This window comes from Parasteatoda tepidariorum, chromosome 5 (genome assembly GCF_043381705.1).
Source record: "Parasteatoda tepidariorum isolate YZ-2023 chromosome 5, CAS_Ptep_4.0, whole genome shotgun sequence".
Taxonomy (NCBI): domain Eukaryota; kingdom Metazoa; phylum Arthropoda; class Arachnida; order Araneae; family Theridiidae; genus Parasteatoda; species Parasteatoda tepidariorum.
In genome coordinates, this window is record NC_092208.1 from 22,926,446 (window position 1) to 22,946,765 (window position 20,320).

A 20,320-nucleotide genomic window follows, 5' to 3' on the forward strand; every position below is an offset into this window, starting at 1 on the left:
AACTTTTTTCAAAATTCACTTTCTTAGACACTATTTGACCGATTTAGTTCATGTTTTGTATTTCGCCATTTGAAACTGCAGTATTCAAAATGTTGTGAAAAATTTTATACCTTATAATTCAAAATTTTTCGACTATTATTAATAAAAATAATAAAAAATAATAAATATATACTACAAGATATGTTCTCCATGACATTATTTCTGGATAAACGAATTTTAAAATTGAGTGTAAAAATTACTTAATTCGTTTGAAAATTTCTCGAGAAATATGTATAAAGTAAGATTAACATTAAGGGGTACAAACAACTGCCCGCTCTCTTGACCGAACTATCGGGGCAGATGTCACCCCCTCGAATCAACAGAATTTAGTCCTAGAACGTGAAGATTCGATCATTAGATCAAAAGTTATTAAGGGCTGTCCACTTTTTTTTAATATTTTCGGACTGTACATAATGATTTTGTGAAAACGGAAAAGATTTAAAAACTGTTTCTTTCGGATCATTTTTACTTGCTGCTGTGAAAAAAGAGAAAAAAAAACATTATCTACCTATGCATCTATCTTTATTACTGTTAATAAACAAACGTGGCAGTTTAAGCAAACTTGAATCAAATTTTAACTGTGTGTATGGGGCACATGTTATTTTACGAAATATTTTTTCGGAGCTAATTCTATCATAATTTAAGTTTTTTATCTTCTTTTTTTTTCCTTCTAAACATATCCTTGTACTGTACATATCCTTGTTTGTTTGCCGCGTTAAAGAAATGCCATTATTTTCAATCAATTGTAATTGAAAAAGTGGGTTAATCCATTTTCTTTGCTTGCAGTTTTGAGAGAAAACAAATCAATATTTATAATGATGGTGATTATTCTAAATATTTATGCATTTGGTAAGATGTTTGTCGAATAACATGCCTAAGAGGAAAGTACATAATATAACGATTTATAATATTATTGATACATAAAATAAATTATAAGGATGTTTAAGATATCAACATGAAGGAGTAAAATATGACTATGTCTTCAAAGAAAAATGATTTAGATCCAAAATATATTAGTCTTTTATCCTCGTTATCTACAAACTATAGTTACTAGAAATTAACATGTCCATACATTTTGTAATCAAACATTTTAGAACAGATCATTTACTTCAGCAGAATATAACATGTTTACGAAAACTTTTGAGATTTAATTAAATACCTGAAATATTTCGTGTTCAAAAATATATTTTAAACATGTAAATATAGCTGCCAAATTCGACGTCAAACTGTGGACGCGATAAACTTCTGAAAACATTACACAGGACCTCGTCAACTATATCTAGTTAAACTTCACAGAAGCGTCTCTGTATCATCAATCATTGTTGACTGCTTTATAGAGTTGACTAAATATATCGTTGTTTTATCTTTTGAAGCAATAAGAATTTCAACACATGATATTTAAGCATGAACTGACCATTTAATGCGATAAGAAAATTCGAAGTACAAGTTTAGGCTATAATTTTACAGATTTACTATTTTAATACTTTATAAGCAATACTGATCAAATTAATACTACCTTAACAACAGTTATATTTAAAGCCCTAATTTTTGCAACCATGTATTTTCTGTCTTTTAAAATTGAATTTTTGAAAAACTTTCAACAGATAAAACTTCAATGTATCACGTTAATTATCATTGTGCGTGGTCGTATTTATTTTTGATTAGTATGATTTAAAAATGGTAAATCTGATTTGACGTTATTGAAAATATTTGTTTTGAGATATAAATTTCAATTATTTGATTTTATTATCACTAAATGATTGGTCTATCTAGGGAGGAAATCTTTAAACAAAGATTCAAGTGCAATTAAACTTAAGATGAATCAAAATTTTTACAATCACATGGTTAGGAAGTAAATAAATCCGATAAGCATACTTATACTTATTAAATTGTGTATTAATTAAATAGTACAACATTATTTATGCTTCCAGTGCTTAAGAAATAGGTTTATGTTTCTAAGCATTTACGTAAAAATCAGTTACTACAGTCTTTAAGTTTTGATATTGAATAAGTTTAGATGTAAACTCAAATTAATATAAATGAGAGAAATGCGCTGGATAGAATACTATGATTCCACTGTTATGATGCACTGTAGAAAAGTTAATAAAAACTATACTATAAAGAAAGTTGGTGTCAAATTACGGTATAAAGTACTTGCACTTTAGGTACATGATCAGTAAAATCTATTTTTACTGTAAAATTTTATGACAGTATTTTTAGAGTAACATTTATTTTATAGGAGGTATTCAGTAATTTTACAGTAATTATTACTGCAAAAATTACGGTATATCAAATTTATCCGTAACATATTCCGGTAAAAAAGCAACAGTGGTCTGTACTTGTTACTGTAATTTAATCAGGAATTTTCAGGATTTCAGATTAATAGATTCAGGAATTGTATCAATTTTCTTTCAAAATACAGCAATCGTAATTTAAGCTAGCGATCTGAAATTGCGTGAAAAGTAAAGTTACGATATATATGAAAATATATATAATTATTTTTTTATTTGTTTATAATCTTTTTCGTGAAATTTAATTTGCGAAGAATTTATTTTTATTTTTTTCCCCCATTTCATCATTTTTGTAGCAACGCATCGCTAGCAACTGTCTCCACTAAAATAGGGAGTTTCGATTTGAGACATATAATTACGAGATACATTCCTACTAACATTTAAATTATGTAAACATCTAATAAGTTATAGCAAGCATTAAAATACTTTTAATTTGCCCTTTATTCTAAGCTGCCTCAATTAATCGTACGTAAAGGTAAACTCGCCGACTGCGAACAAAACAGAAAAAAAATTGTCGCTGCGTGCAGCCAAGATAGATTGATCATCCAGCAGCAACCAAAGCCGGTAAGCACCCAAAGCTTTCTGTTTTTGACAAATTAGCTGTAACTCGGAAGTCAGGTCAACTCTATGAAAGCTGTCATCTGGGGATTGTAGGGTTGATGCATGACTAGAGATTGAGTGAGACACTAAGTTGTGTTAGCACCATACGCACACACATGTAACTCCAAGATTGTGATAACTCCATTACTCAGTTGTATCTGTCTTACCTGTCCGACGTGGATTTCGAAAAGAAAGTATAAAAATTGGATTGGATTACATTTGATATGCTTAAAGTATAAATCTTTAATGTGCTCTGATTCACTTTGCTGAAGGAAAATTTTCGAATAATATGAAGGGAGAGTAGGTGGGATTTGATGAATAGTTTTATGTCTTATTTTTATTTTTAAAGTAGCACCTGGACGAAATTAAATATTTTATTATTTTCTCTTTTTCTTTATGGTAGACGTGCTACAGTTTTTTTAAACTCAATTTGTGATAATTTGGGTGGTGACGAGCTAAAATTTGAAGAAAAAAGTGCTCTGGTAATGATTTTGGTAAAATCAACAGTAAAATATGATTTTTTGAATGTGATAAAATTTAGTAAATGAGGTAAAATGTTTTAATTTTATCATTATACCTTGGAGCGTGTCATACAAACCATTTGCCTGGTTAAATATATTTTTCACTTTTTTTTAAATTATTAATAGTGTGTCACAAAGAACTTTAATTTTTAAAAACAGAATGTCTGGTATACTCTTATCATATGAACGGAAAAGTTAAAAAAGGATGACTTAGATACCACACATATTTTGCTTAAAAAGATAAAGAATAATATGAAGAATACGAAACTGGAATGAAAATTTAACTAAATAAATTGTTTTTATGCCATGCAGGCATCATGATAGAATTACCAAATTTAATATTTACCAAATTTCATTGTTAATTATGTCGAAATCATTAGCAAAGCCCTTTGATGATAATTGCCGAGTTTCTTGATGTCCAAAAAACACAGTAGCTTTTACCATTTTCTGGTAAATTTGATGACTTCTGGTGGATTTTATTTCTTAGTAAGCTAAAATCAGATGAAATCTCGAGAACAATAATTCAATTAATAAAAGGAAAAAAAAACATACCATATGCCCTTATATATACCCTATGAAACATACCCTATGCTCTAAATAAAGAGGTTTTTTTCAAAGCTTTAAATTAAGGATAATTTATCTTTAACAAAATATTAGTAGAAAATGAAAAATGTTTTTTTGTTTGTTTAACTGTTGCTAGTTTGTGAGTTAGAAGGCATTTCAGCTATATCTTTTTGTTTAGTAAAAATGTCTAGACAATAGTAATCATAACAACTTTTTCTATTACTTTTTTAGTTAAACTCAAAAGTTGTGTCATTAGTTTGTAAACCACTCTGTAAAAATAACAGTTTCTTTTTATTTATACTTTTTAATGAAATTTCTGCCGAGTGCACTTCCCATTGCTCTAACTTAAAAACTATTAATGAAATAATATGATTTTTTTGTCATATTTCTAGATAAATGTTAAAGTGTATTCTGATTTTGAAAAGTGTTTGGTGCGGTAATAAGTTTTTGAATTATTTTATAACAAATATAAAGACTTTTTTCATCGTGCTACGTAATTCCGCTGAGAGATGTTTATTAGCAAGACATTCACTTTTTTTACAGCCATAGACATTTTTGATTCAAGAAGTGCAATACTTCTCACTTTGCTTAAATTTCGAAATTATTTTGGACTGATTAAGTAGATTACTTTGAGTTTTTTTTCGAATATTTTCATGCACAGCGAAAAATAATCCATAAAAAAAATGTAATTTTTTGCAACCACGAACTCTAATGATTAGAGATTTTAAATAGTGAACTTATGTAAATTTTTAAATTAGTTTCAGAGCTTTTAAATTTCGAAAATTAGCATGATATATTTTATATTTTATTTTATTTTATAACCGTCGTTGAACAACCGACAGAATTTTATGGGTTTACGACTATCAATGTTCAGCTCCGTAACCTTGTAATTTTGAACCCAAACCAGATGACCAGGGAACTCCTGGATCGAGCATAGGGAGAAATTTTGCCTTCGTGGAGGACTTTTTGATGGAGCTAACCCGCATTTGCGTTCCACGGAGAGGAAGACCACGAGAACCTTCCACGGTTACTCTGACGGCAAGGAGACTCTAACCCATGATCCATCCACCACTGAGGATATTTCACGTCAGCACTGTTGTCGGTGCAAGCCGGATGCGGGATTCGTATCGACTGGGATTCGGCATGATATATTTAGGGTAGGTTTTCGAGACCTCAAATATGCTAATTCATAAGTGTAGATGATATTTTCAAATTACGAAATCAGACAAGAAACCGTACTTTATCTGAATAAACATGCCTTGAATTCGTATTTCGGACCTCCAAATTATAGAGGGTACCCGCAATCTAGGAAATATGGTCTGAATAGTTTGGTCATCAGCTCCAAAGCTTGGAACCCTTAATGTTAATTTTACTTTTCGCTTATTTCGCTATACCTATCTCGAGAATTTTTTAAGTGAATCAAATAATTTTATACACTCAATTATAAATATCGTTTATTAGCAGATAATTCCGCTAAAAAAACGTTTAGTAAATATTTATTATTTTTATTATTTTAATTTACAACGGTCAAAAAAATCTTGAATTGTAAGGTTTAAATTCTTTTGCCTCATTTCAAGGAATGTAATTTTAAATGGCAAAGTACAACATTTGTGCGAAAGCGGTCTAATAGTTCCTGAGAAATCAAATTCTAAATTATAATACTTTAAATAATAATTTTAAATTAATTTGTTAGCATTACATAAGAACTAAAGAATGTTCAACAGATATTTCGAACAACGTATCAAAAAAGTTGAAAATAAAGCTAATTTGAGTTTTTGTTCTATTTTGAAACTCGCTTGTATTTTCCAATGAGATAAATAAGAGGAAAGAAAATTTTTAAAAGTAAATGTTAAAATTACACAATTTCTATAACGGAATATAAATCTTTAACATTCAATGAAAATGACAAGAAATAAGGCGAAATTGATATTTTTTTTTAATGTAATTAAAAGCTTATGCTATCTATAATACGATAAAATATAAATTTAAAAAGTACAGTCAACTCATAACACAAAAATTTATCTTCACAAATTCATAAACCTAACTACCTCTATAATAAAATGTAACTCCGGCCACAAGTATTTACTAAATTTTTCGTTGGTGATAAATTCGTACAAATAATACTCAACGGCCAGAGAAAGAAGATACATATGGTGAGCTTGACATCCCCCTAAATGTAATGTAAAGCATATGGGGTGACACTTCCCAACGTTGTATCTCCTAACCATAACCATCTTTCCTTTCCGTATCGTTAAGTTCACGGGTTTGCCTTAAACTAAGCAGGGAAAAAATATATTGCCTCGTTGATATAGCCATGGTCCGGTCCATAGCAGTTAAGGGATTTAGTTTGATCTAGCCCTGTGGCCTGCAGTTTCATTGGATAGTTCCTGGGGGCTGTATCCAAACAGAAATTTACTCACTATACGATACAATCGTAGCTTTTCTGTATAATCTGTAAAATGTTGTTTTTCTTATACACATAAAGACAATAAAACATTTTAATGATAGCAATATGAAGAAATATTGCCACCGTCATGTTAAATTTAATATTTTAATGAACATGTTTATTATTAATGGTTAAATATGAAGGTTTTTTTTATCAACGAAAATAACAAAAAACCATTAATTTGAGTGTCAGAGCACTGTAAGAAATTAAGGGTCAAACTACGGCATAAATTACCGGCATCATTCTTAAAATCCATTTTACCGTAAAATCCATTTATACCGTAAAATATTACACGCAATTTTTACAGTAATAATAATTAACTAGAATGATTAAGTGATTTTACTATAAGTATAACTGTAAAAATTACGGTTTTTTAAATTTTTTTGTTCTTTAAAATTGATTTTACAAAGAAAAGAAAACCGGCGCCGTGAGCTCCGGTATCTTTTACCATAACCTGAATAAGAATTTTATACAATGTACCAGAAAATGGTTAATATTGTAATCAATAATGTCTAACAAATACGAAATATTTAAACTTCGACTGCAAATAATTACATAAATATTTAAAAGTGTATATTTAATGTTCTTGTAAAATTATTTATTTAGCTTTGGCTTGCTGAGAAATGACATAAGAAGTAAATCCGTTGCATTATGTTTTCTCTATGATCATTTGTCTTTCATTTATATTGATTGACAAATTAAACAGCATATTTGCATTAAATCACATTTCAGAGAGATGAAAGGATTTAAACTGCGTTCAAGCAATTTATCAAAACTGTTTTTTTATTTTTAAAACTCACACAGATATAACAACTTTCTAGTAAATATTTAACTTTCTTTCCTTGTGGAAATAAATTCCCCTCAGAATATCAATTCGAATTCTGAGATTAATTAACGCTGCGTTTCATTTACTTTTAATCTCTCAGTAATCGAAGGAAATTTGCAACGGCGTGAGTAATTTCTCTCGGTTATTATTTGAAAAATTCTCGGATAAAAGAAGAACCTTTGGTGACACCGTTGGAAAAATTAGAAAGACTGTCAATATTTGGCGAAGCTGCGAGTAAGCAAGAATAAAAATTGAGATCGATCAAATGAGAGAAAGCGGTCAATCTATAGGATCATTTATCATCATCATAGTAAACAGCTACAGCCTATGGATTTTTCCCGCCACTTTTTTCTTCATTACCTTTTTTTTGTTCCAAGGATTTATTTTTGCTCTATCAGATAATATCAATGTTTTGACGCAATAAGCGAAACCTATATTATTGCAGAATAAAATTAATGGTTATTTAATTTTTAATTGAAATTTCGTTTTTAAAATAAATAGAATTGGGAAATTGTATAGTTATATGATTTTTCAATTCAATTATAGATATGTGGTTATATCAATTCATGCTCTTCAAAATAAATAGAAACGCAAAATGGTATTTGTGATTTTTCAGTAAAGTAATAGATATGTTATTTTCAGAATTTCAAAGCTATTCAATCGAAACACAAAATGATGTAAGGTTATACATTTTCAATAAATGTTTGAATTGATGGCCTTATTTATTCTTGATTTTCAAAATGAATATAAACTTAAAATGGTATAAATATACGATTTTTCAATTAATTTGTATATATGAGGTTTCATTTATTTCTGCTTATTGAAAAAAAATAGAACAGCAAAATGTCATAGAAAAATGATTCTGTATTGCATTTATCGGTATGTGGTTTAGTACTTTCATGATTTTCAAAATAAATAGAAACGCAAATGGAAAGAGGTATATAATACTTAAATAAATTTGTAGATATGTGGTTTAATCAAATCAAGCTTTTAAAAATATACAGATATTTGAAATGGTATAGGTAAATAATTTTTTAATAAATTTGTGTACATGTGGTTTATTAATTTCCTGATTTTTAGAATAAATAGAAACACAAAATGGTATATGTTTATGATTTTTCAATACGTTTGCAGATATGTGGTTTCCACTACCACTAACATATTTTAAAAAACAATAAAAAAATATTGGTCTTTTCTCAATCGCCAAATACTTTTCGTATTTTATTGCAGATTTTTTAATAAAATTTTCTTTATTTGTGTAACTTAAATATTTCTAGCAATAGTAACAAAACTGCAAGCAAAATTTCTAGCAAAATGAAACTAAAAATGTATTTATTTAGAATGATATTGTACATTTAATAGAATATATGTCTATATAATATAGACATAAATTTAATAGAATATATGCCTATATATTTAAAATGTGTCTATATAATTGTTACAGTTGTTATTAAGACTAAATGTATTCCTTAAGAATATTATTACTCCAAAGGAAGTTCAATGTATTTTATTTTTAAAGTTATTTGGAATAAACAATGATTTCGTGACGTTGGTCACCGAATCAGTAAAATGCGATAAAGCAGATATTTAGAGGTCTATTTCAATACGATTTTCACAACAGATTTTAAAAGACGCGACATTAAGAAGATTTTGTTCAAATGCGCACGAGCAACTTGTCCAAAATAGGTGGTGCTCCTGGTGACATATGTGATTATGGATTGTTATGCAGTTCTTATTTTTTCTGTTATACTCGACCTCTTCCCCCAGTTTATATATAAGGTCACGTCAGGGAAGTAGGAACCATAATTAAGAAATTGCCCAGGAAGCAGTAAAGTGCTCATTAAATCCGAAATTCAGGTAAGTGTAAAACAATATGTAAGACAAAATAGGTAGGACACAAATAGAGTGTGGTGGAGATCTACGCTCTAATTTGGAGTGAAGAAGAATAAGTGTGTAAAGCATATAAAAGAAAAAGAAATCTTGGAAAGAAAACACGCGAATAACTTCCAGATAACCTTTAATGGGAAGTACAAATTTATACAGCTATCGTTGATCACTTCCAAAATTCAGTTTCATTTAACTTTCATCGATAAGCAAATAATACTTCAAATGTCTGTATTTTCTATTGGTTAAAAAACCTCTCTACGAATTTCTTATGACTTATAAATCAGCATTTAATGCCAACTATCTCTATGTTAAGTAAAGTTAATTTTGCGCAGAAAGATTATAAATAATTTTAAACATCGAATTGTATACTGTGCCATTTTTCTTTCAGTTTAAAAATATTTTCCATTAATTCTGATGTTGTTTAATTCTTCTAAAACTATTTCTTTGTTAAATCTGAGAAAAGAGAGTAACAAATTACTCACTAAAAGTGAAACTCAATATATTTATATCTTTGTATTAAAAAAAAAAAGGGTCTGCTTTTCTTGGTAAACCGGAATCTCGTTAAAGCGATATAAGTGGATCTTACTGTAGAAGCAAATCATTTATGAAATTGTAACATAAGAAGGAAAAATATCAATCATAATACTTATAAAAAAATACTGATAGCATATTGTATTTTCCTGATGATGATATGAAAAAAAACCGAGTTCTGTTAAATAATTGCTGTTATCTAAATAATTATTTTCAATAATCTAGTTGTGCATTCATCATTCTTCTAAAGGTAGTTTTAAATAAATTATGATACATCTCTCTTGTAGCGTCTGCTCAAGATCATTTGCAACCTTCATTTGCTGAACCCATTCCCAACATAACTGTGGCAGCTGGCAGGGAAGTAGTGTTGCCTTGTGTTGTCAACAGCCTGGATAATTTCAAGGTATGGATTCTTATGTGTTGTATTTTTTAACTTAAATAATCAATGCAATTGTGTTCAAAAACCGGTCATCCCCAACAAAATCAGAGAGATAAAAAATTCAATTCTTAAATATCAGCTTGATATACGGAGCATTTTTTTTAACTTGTTGATATTAAAATATGGCTGGTTACAAAATGTTATATTGCAATTACGCGATAACGTCACTTAATTCTTTTAATTAAAAAAAATAGAATTTTGATGTGACCAGTTTTTGACAAAACCTTCAAGCGAATGTTATTCATTGTTTTTAACAATCGAAAATGTTAATAATTTGACATTTAGAAATCAAATAAAGACTTTATTTAAGTCTTAGACAGCATATTTATGGATATATAGATATATGTGGATGTAGACTACATATTTAGGGGTATGTAGATATATGTGGGAGAAGACTACATATTTACGGGTATGTGGATTCAGAATGTTTTTGGGTTATAACTAGTGCTGGGTCACTTATATATTTTTTATGGAAAGAAAAAAAAACTTATACTGTAAAATCTTTTTCAATACGAGCAATTTTCTTTGGTTTGCTCCAACTTTTAGAAAATATGATTTTTTAACTGTTTGTGGTATGACTTTTAGAGTATTTTTCTTTGCACAGAATAAATGTTATAAACCACCACTAAAAAGAGATACTTCAACTTGCCCTGGCGTAGAGCTTTAATAGGTAAATTCACTAAAAGGTGACGCCTAAGACACTTGCTTCTCCTTTCGTTCTTTTATATTGGATTATTTTGATAACACATTTTTGTTACAATGCTCCAGCCATCAGCTTTTGAAAGAAAGTATCATATTATTTGTGGTCACTTCCTTTACATTTCATAGTTACTTTTATCTCTCGTTATTTTCTTGCTTATATCATCTAAAGAACTTCCCTCTGAATCACTCATTGTGTCATAACAAGTCTAAACTAAATTGCTAACAGCTAAGTTATTCGAGCAATATCATTAGCAACAACGACTGCCGTATAACGGTATATTTCGAGGTTTTTTTTTTCTGAGAACAGATCCAAGACACAACATGTTTTCGCACTGAATTGAGATTTCACAGCACAAAATATACTATTCCAAGTAAAATGGCATTCATTTCTTGTATCTACGTCAGCTAAACTTAAAAAAGTCAAGAAACTAACTTTTTTTAAAAAAGTGGATAAGACTGGTTTTCGGAGTTATCGGTGCAATTAAAGAGAACACCATTGAGAAATTTCTCAGAACATACATTTTTCATGTGAACATTATTTGTGATTGTGGAAGTTAAGAAGCATTGTTTGAAACTTATGTAAGAGATATTGAACTTTTTTTCAAACTTCAAAAAAGACCAATAATTTGAAAAGCAACTAAATAAAAAGACATGTGATGAGTCCTGCATAAATAGTTTTTCCCCAAATTCCAAGAGAAGTTGCAAAGTTCGCCAACATATGTCCTTGCTGAAGATAAACTTTTTGTTCAATAATTGGGGTGAATTTGGGAAGGAACTAACCATCATTTGCATTACAGGAAGAGGAAAACTATTAAACTTTCTACAGGTAAGAAAACGGCATGTGAATTCCATCCCAAGATCCGTCTAATGAAGATGATATTTTACGTCAACATTGTAGTCAGTGGGAACCGGGAGAAGAATTTGAATTGAGAACCCATTTCCGGAAATCAAACTTGGGTCATAGAGTGTCAATCAGGATATAACAGTATTTGAAAATCATAGTTATCAACTGATATTTTCATCTTCACAAAATATTTACATTTAATGTGTATTGTTGTCATCAGAGATCGAAACAACGTCGTATTTGACAAATCTATGTGTAATATCAGCAACCGGTGTCTTATGTAAACCAGAATCTGATATTATACCGATGTAATTGTACCGATGTCTCTGCTTCATGGTCCCATTAAGTGATTAATACAAAGAAAAATTATAAACTTTCTCTCTATATTTTTAATGCACGCATATTTTAAACCAAAAAAAATCTCGAGAAAAATTTAATTTTTTAAAAAAGTATTATTATTTTTTGACACGGTACAATAATTTTTATAATACATAAAATTAAGTATTGTATATTCCTATTAAATTAATTTCGATGTTTTTGAAATTTAAAGGGGCTTTTTTTGCACTGTGAAGGCGACTGTAATATTCTTCTTTAAAACATTTAAGTTAAGGTGTATCGAAACTTTTTATTAACATTTAAATTATTGACACTCTATTTTTACTACTTATAATTCTTAAAAAATAAAATAATAAATATTTAATGCGAAATACTTTTTACTCATAATTTACGTGCAAAATAGTAACAACAGTATATTACAACTTATTTATTTTAAGTATTTGTGAAATGTAATTTTCAAAAATTTTATATTCATTTTGAAGTTTTAATAGTTATCTTACAATAGTTATAAACGTGTGCATGGTAAAGTTTAAAAAAAATGTTTCCAATTAAGAAAGTGTACTTCAGTTTTCTATTTCCATTTCTTTATATCAAAAAGATGCATATATGTTATTAAGGAACATCCATAACACGCATTATTTAAACTTCGCAAAATAATTACGGGTAATGATTATGTAGGTCATATTAATCACACGAGCGTAAAATTGCGAAAGATATACTGATAGCAAGAGTTTTTACCAGGGAAAGATATTTATCTTGAAATCAAGTTGAAGTTAGTTACGCCTATTTGAAGGAATATCTTCAAAGAAGGTAAAGTGTTTTCTGTAGAACTAATTGGATATTTTGCTGCGACAAGGAATTTCTGACAAATTAATGAAATTTCTAAAACGCACTTTTTATAACAAAATATTTGATTTAAGTTAAATATGTTTTTAGTACTTCAAAATATGTTCTAAATATCTTTTGAAGAATATGAAAAACGTTGAACTAAACTACAAACTGACAATTTAATTAGTCAAGTTCAATATTTCAGAGCCTATTCAGTAAGCAAACATATTAAATCCTTATTTGATAAAATGCATTTAATGTTACTTAAAAAAAAATTATTATTAATCAAAATTCTCTATGTTTACTAATATACCTTAAAGTATAATCGTACGGAAACTAGAGTCATGCGGGATGTTTCATTCACTGAAAAGAAAATTGGGATCAAAACTACTAAAATATGGTAAAATATACTATATTTCTAGCTCTATGTGGCACCAAAGTCTCGATAATGGGTTTTGCAATGATTTTAATGATCTAAGAAAATGAGCAATAAAACTGGTTTTATGATATGCAATAAAATTTGATAAATGTAAATTTTAGTACTTTTATTGTGAGACTATGCATAAAATTTTATTTGGCTAAATTTGGTTTTCAGTTTGGTATTTTTACTTATAATGTTGTAATTATAATTGTTGATACTGATTTGAAAATTAGAATTTCTCGTAAACCATTACGGTTTAAAGGGAAAAATTATCAAATAAATGGTTTATATACCGCATATTTTGGTTTTATTATTCAGAATTATGTTCAATTTTACCTAAGATGTCATTACCTAGCATTACGGTAATTTTACCAAGTACTATTCACCAAAAAAATTTGTCTCAAAAAAAATTTTTTTTTTTATGAAATGAATGCTTGATGTTGAAAATGAGAGCATATGCGTTAGTTTTTCTTAAGCATTATTTAAAATAATAATTTTGACAACTATCAGTTTAAAAAAAATTATATAAATGACTGTAAATGATACATGAGTTATTATATTTTAATTGAAAAGATGAAAGTGCTTGCGTATTTAAAAGTATAAACATATAAATAAAAATCCTTATTTTCAAATTGTATAGGATTTCCTTTTTGATAAATACCAATAGAATTTTTAAGTAGGCAATCAGATGTTTCTATGATTTCTTTCTGTACTGTTATCTAGTTCAATTCCCAGAAATGTGCAAAATACATAGATGTAATAATTCTAAGAAACTATACATTACTTTATTAAAAAATCGTAACTGACCCCATGGCTGTTTTAGATATTCAACTTTAGGTAATAGTTTGTTTTGTTGTCCAAAATTCAAAAGTCTTGGCATTGCAAAAGGGTGTAAAGAATGCACATGAAGAGAAAGGCAAGTATGATGGAGAAAAAAAGAACTCAGTTCTGATAGTTTGTCAAAGAAACGCTAAACTAGGAGCAGAAAATACCATGCGGGTCGCTATGCTGGCCATAGGAATGCAAATACAAAGTTGAAATTTAAAGCACTGAAAGAGGCACTTTTGTTCTTAAAATTACATTCCTTTTAGAAACTCTTAATTTTTAACTCCAGAAATAACTCGAATTTTAAATTTTAATAATACCTCTAACTAATACTTAACTTTAAATGTTTTCCAATGTGTTTCTAAGTTTTTAAGTGTATTTTAGATAATAATTAGATAACCATTACTGTAGAAATATTCATTAATCCCTTTTAGAGCTTTACGTGCTTAAGCTGATCTCAAAAAAGAAAAAAAAGAGAGGGAAAGAGATCTTAGATGTTACCAAATATAAATCGAAACATTTACTTAGAAATTTTTAAAAATATATGAATCGAATTCATGAGATTTGAACTGTTATCCACTAACAGAATTTTCACTCTGAAATTACGATAAAATAACCAGCAACAGTCTATTCATCCAATTAACCGTTAAGTTTTCCTTAAAGATCATTTTTAATTTGATGGTTATGAAACTGTTTACAACTAATATAGTTATAAGACCATGAAAAAAAGTTAGAACTAAGCGACTTTTAATCATTTACAACAAGCATGGTTTCGAAACTGTTAAAAAAGAAATTTAATTGAACATTAGGTGAAGGGTTTTCGGTTGGTAATGGTCATTGAAGTGTGCAGGACAATGGAGACTCTTCACGTGTTGAAGGGATTAGAGAAAATATCGGGCTCAGCGCTGGGACCCCCATTCTGTCGGTCATAAGAAAGATAGATTAGCCCTCTCGGCTACAATATGCACCCAACTGTCAAAAACTAAGTTGTTTCATTAGGTGGACTTAATTGGTGCGATAAAATTCGGTTTATTTTACGGTATTTGGAGAAATCAGAAAATAAGCAGTTTCTCTCACAATTAAAAGTTTGAATATCATTTTATTTATGATCTTTTAATTGATTCGAATGAATATGGTAAAATAGTAATTAGATAAATTGTTATTTAACCATTTTTTCCAAGCAATTTCTAACAGTGTAATCAGATAAGGTTATCGTTACACACAATGATAAAGAGTAAAACTACTTTTTATTTATTGTTGCATATTGTGTCATACATTTTGTATTAAGTTTTTTTTCCTTTTCAACTAGAGTTGTTAATTTTTCAAGTTTAGTAATTCTTCATTTCATTACGATTAATGAATTAGCAAAATGTCGTTACAAATAATACATTAATTCGATATGAATTATTGAATAAAACTCTCTTTTCTTTTGAAAAATATTGATTTTTTAAGAAGAAAGAGTGTTGAATGAAAATCAATCACGAGGGTTGTTGAATGAAGCAAGCAAGAGTCGGAGACCATTATTTTTCACGAATAACCTAATAATTTCGAAAACATTTCTATCTTTTCTAAATTTAATTTTAATTTTTTTATACTATTTAAACTATTTTAACGTCATACTTTGTTGTACATGCGCTTACCTAGTCTGTCGAAAGAAAGACGTATAAGAACAGCTATTGCGCAATAATAAACACTTATAATCGAATTCTATATCCCTAGGGCAAATTAAATAGTTGTATCTTTACGTCAGAAATATATGTCAGAATCTTTATGTCAGGAATTCATGTATATAAGTCGGAAAAAAAGTTTATATAATGTCATTTAGTATTCTAGAATTCGAAATTTAACTAAAACTTGCTTGTTTATCTAAGCTATTGAAGAAGTGAGATTTTTAAAATAAATATGTATATGGCAGTACAATGAGGATAAACAAATACATAAGAGTCATTTCGGAGGCAAAAATGTATAGGTATGACAGAAAGAACATTTGTTAATATATTGATGTCTGTGCAAAATTTATAGTTACATCCGGACTAAATTCTTAATTCTGGAGGAAATTTTGAGAATGCGCGCATGATGCAGCAAGATATCAATAAAGATCGTTGGATACCAAAACTACTTTTCCAGACAACCAATGCAGGAATAATGATTATTATTTAATGGTCATTTATAATTATGTTGTTGTTTCTAATACCACTTGCCAAACCAGCAAGCCAGATTAATGAAACCAAACGTATTTAAGGCAGTGGGTGCTCTTCTTGTTTTTTCAGTGGTGCTATTTGTAGTCAAGAATATGATTTCAACCACATGCACGTCACAACCCATTTCTACGGCTGACCCATTCATTGCATCCATTCATTCGTTCACAGATCGTGATTTTGACTTGAACCAGAGAACGATTAATCTCCAGTTCAACCCCTGAGGTAAGCTATGCTGTAAGAACATGGAGGACTTTGTAGCCCGACAGATATAACGTGCACCAGTCCCCATTTAGGAAATGGGGAGTCTTCAGCCGGCGAGGATCGAAATCACGCTCTGCTAAACACAAAACCCTACCAATTATAATTGTACTAATATATATTTGAAATAAAATGGTTGATATTTGAAATTAATCTGAAAATAATGAATAGAGGTGAATTTCGAAGAGCGTCCATTATCTTTGCAGTTTGATCATTTATACTAAATTGATCATTTATATTGAAATTCTTAAAAAGTTTTTCAAAAAAACAAAAAAAAAACACTTAACAAAGGAGCAATAAACGCCGTTCCCAATGTGAACTGTTTCTATAAGTCTCGATCACGATTAAATTAACTTCTCTATTTTTTGAGTTAGCAATATGTATTCCTTGGGCTTAATTATTTCTTAAGTGCAGGTGTTTATTTTTCAAAACTAGAAACTCGTTCCTTTCTTGACTCTAAACCTAGCAGCAAAATTTTATTACTTAAAATAACAGTAGTTGGATACTTTAAAAAAATGTTGTCTGTTTTGAAAGAAAATATCAACTTTTAAGAAAAAAAAATCAATGATGGACGAGAAGAAATCACGGGGGTTAGTGAGCGTGGCGAAGAGGTGCACTTTAAAAAAACCCACTTTTATTGAGTAAAATTCTTTTTACAGAAAAATCCAATGATACCGTAAAATATTATACCAAAAATCTTACAATAATGTTTTTTTAATTAGAGTAATTGACTGATTTGTGACACAGCAAAGTTATTAACTGTAAAATTACTGTAACACATATTTCAGTAAAAAACGGGTTTAACTTTAAAAAGTATCTGCACTTTGAGTGCTGGTACATTTTGACTTATTCTGATCTAGAATTTTTTTTCAGTGTAATTGTTTATTTCATGACTATTAACATATTAATTTAATATACTCACAGAAAATTGAAGTAATTACATATTTTTTAAACATAATGTTCCTTGTTTTGGAAAAAAAATAGATTTTTAAGAAGAAAAAAAAATCGATGCTGAATAAGAATAAACCACGGGGGGTTGGCGAAAGAGGAAGCAGGTGGTGGAAATATTCTAATTTTAAAAAAAAAATATTTATTTCAAAAAAATGTAGTTTACAACTATTTTGCACCAAGCTTTTAAAATTGATTATACATAACACACATAGTAAGTATTCTCGAGACAAAAGAAAAATTATAATAGTTTACGGAAAGAAATATCTATATTTCAATATCTCCGTCACATGCAAAATATAGAACCATAATAGTACAGTATTCTTCTATGGTACTTTGAGCAAGTATGAAGCTAATATTTATTTCCAGCAAACAAAAGAGTTTTATTTAAACGTTCTTTCTTTATGCAAGTATGCTTTCAAACAGCTTCCGGCCATTTTGCTGCAGTTATCTCTTTTCATATAACCCCGCTGAGAGATTGGAGTTAATAACGACTCTTGCAGGATCCGGAATTTTTGAGAACAAAATGCTTACGTTCCCTCTTTGGGAACCAGCAAGGAAGTGAAATAGTTGACACATTCATTTCCTACTTTTACGGAAACTTTTCCCAAGATTAAAACTCCTCACAATATATATGAGAAGTAGCTCTTGTCGATCCACTCTTAACTTTGTCTTTCAGCGAATGCACAGATATTAAAATAGAAAGTCTCCTGATTCATATCTGAAGAAATTGTTTCATCAAGTGCTACATCTGAAACAAGAAATGAAATTCTGAGTTCCGTGCATTCGAAAGTATAAAAACAATGCTTTTTTTGAGTTTTGATGATTAACGAAACAATTTCTTCAAAGAAATACAAGAAAATATTTCTAAGATTTATATATATTTTTTTCAATAAAAAAGGCTTTATATTTTTTCTCTATGGTTGAGAAAAACTGAAAAAGAACTGAAATTCTTAAAAATTAAACAAATCATTGTTTGTATTAAACAACTCAGAATAGTTAACATCTTTTTTATTGAAGTAATTTCCAGATTGTTTCATCAGGTAATTACGTTACTTTAATCAGGTAATTAAAAAATCATCTATAAAAATTATAAAATTATCATTTATAAAAATTATTGAAATTGAATAAATTTTGTTTTTTTAATAAAATTTCTGTTGCACAAGGGATGAAAAGAATTCATGTGCATTGTAAGAGGGAAATCCTCAAACGGATTTCGGGCATAGTGAGAAGTGAGGCGTAGGAGAATATTATATCTAAAAAAATACAGAAATTTTATTTCTCTCTTTTCAATCTTTTTAAAGATTTGGTTATAAATATAAATAATAGGAAAAACAAGAAATATATCTTCTTTCAAACTTTGTATTTTTTTAGATTTTATGCCTCGTTAAAAACTTTCATCGCTAAATATGACATGTACTCAATATAGTCCAATATTAAGAATTGAAAAAAATATATTTAAATTAAAGATTTTGAAATTACATTAAGCTGTTTCCTTAAATATCCTGATGATTTGGAGACATTAAATAATTTTTCACTTTTAAAAAATTTAAGAGAGATAATTTGATTAATGATTCATGTATTTTTTAATACAATTGTTTCTTTGTATCAATATAGCCTATAATTAACATGGAAATATTTTTAGAATATTAAATAATTAGTATTTTAGTTTTTAACAGAGTGTAAAAGCGAAATTTAAATTTCATACAATTAAATCGTACGAGCAAATAAACTATAAAATCATAAACTTAGAAATATTAAACCAAATTAAACGAAAAATATGGAAAATAAATATTTTTTTCATTTTTAAATTATTTTATACTTAATGCGAGATAAATTCAAGGAGCAAGCAGTTAACTAAACACATTCGTATGGTTATCGCTACTTTCGGACCCAATATCCTGACGAATCCTAATCTTTTTTTTTAACAACATTGTATTCTTTCCAGTTTTATAATTAAAGCAAATCTGTACTCAACTTAAAAATTAATAAGCAAACGCAATTTCTTTCAAAGCAAAGGAACTGTTCCTTTCTTCAATTTATTTTTGCGAATACATTTTTTATTCATTTATAATGAAAAAGAGAATATAATTACTAAACATACGCATTAATACTATTAATAGATCGTAAATATCAAATATTTACTTCGAAACAAATCTACATAATTTCTTAAAAATATGTATTATATAAGCCGACACATTCTTCATGGTATTTTATACAAGCGGCGTAAAAATTAAATGTCCACAATAAAAAAAACGCCATTAAGCAAAAGTCTTCAAAAGCAGTTCCATAAGCACCAATTAAATTGCCTGATTGTTTCATTTAATTCAATGGTATAAGATAGTTCCTAAATATAGCCGGAAGAATGTCCTCTTTTTTTTTTGTATCTACCGATTACAATGGCTTTCTCTTTTTAATAAAACACTAACAGACACAGAGCGGCGATTCGCCTCTTCTTGACAAATTGCGAGTTTGGAGAGTGATGAACCATTAAGTCTTTCATTTCCACCCAGTTCAATTTATTTGAGCGCTTTTGTAATTGGCTTCAGCTTAATTATACTCTGTAACCACTGAGTTGATTTTGAATCATTGCAATCATTGTAATGATAAATTTTCGAGGGTGTGTTATTTGTGGAATGCAATCATAATGTATTTATTGATCTCTGAAAAAATTTAGCTAGACGTAATTTCGAGAAGTTTGTTTGTATTTTTAAATATAATCCAAAATATTCTATATAGTAAAGAAGAATAGATAGAGGAAGTAACAATTAAAACTACAATTATTGTTTGCAGGTAATATATATATATATATA

General features: G+C 28.5%; 1 protein-coding gene across 1 annotated transcript in view; it reads left to right on the top strand.

The window, feature by feature from the left end:
- Positions 1-20,320, top strand: part of LOC107442811 (lachesin) — a 236,387-nt gene that overhangs the window by 155,888 nt on the left and 60,179 nt on the right. Inside the window, exon 2 of the mRNA XM_016056467.3 lies at positions 9,993-10,108. Within this exon, the coding sequence (XP_015911953.2) occupies positions 9,993-10,108 (116 nt within the window). The remainder of the gene's footprint in view (positions 1-9,992; positions 10,109-20,320) is intronic.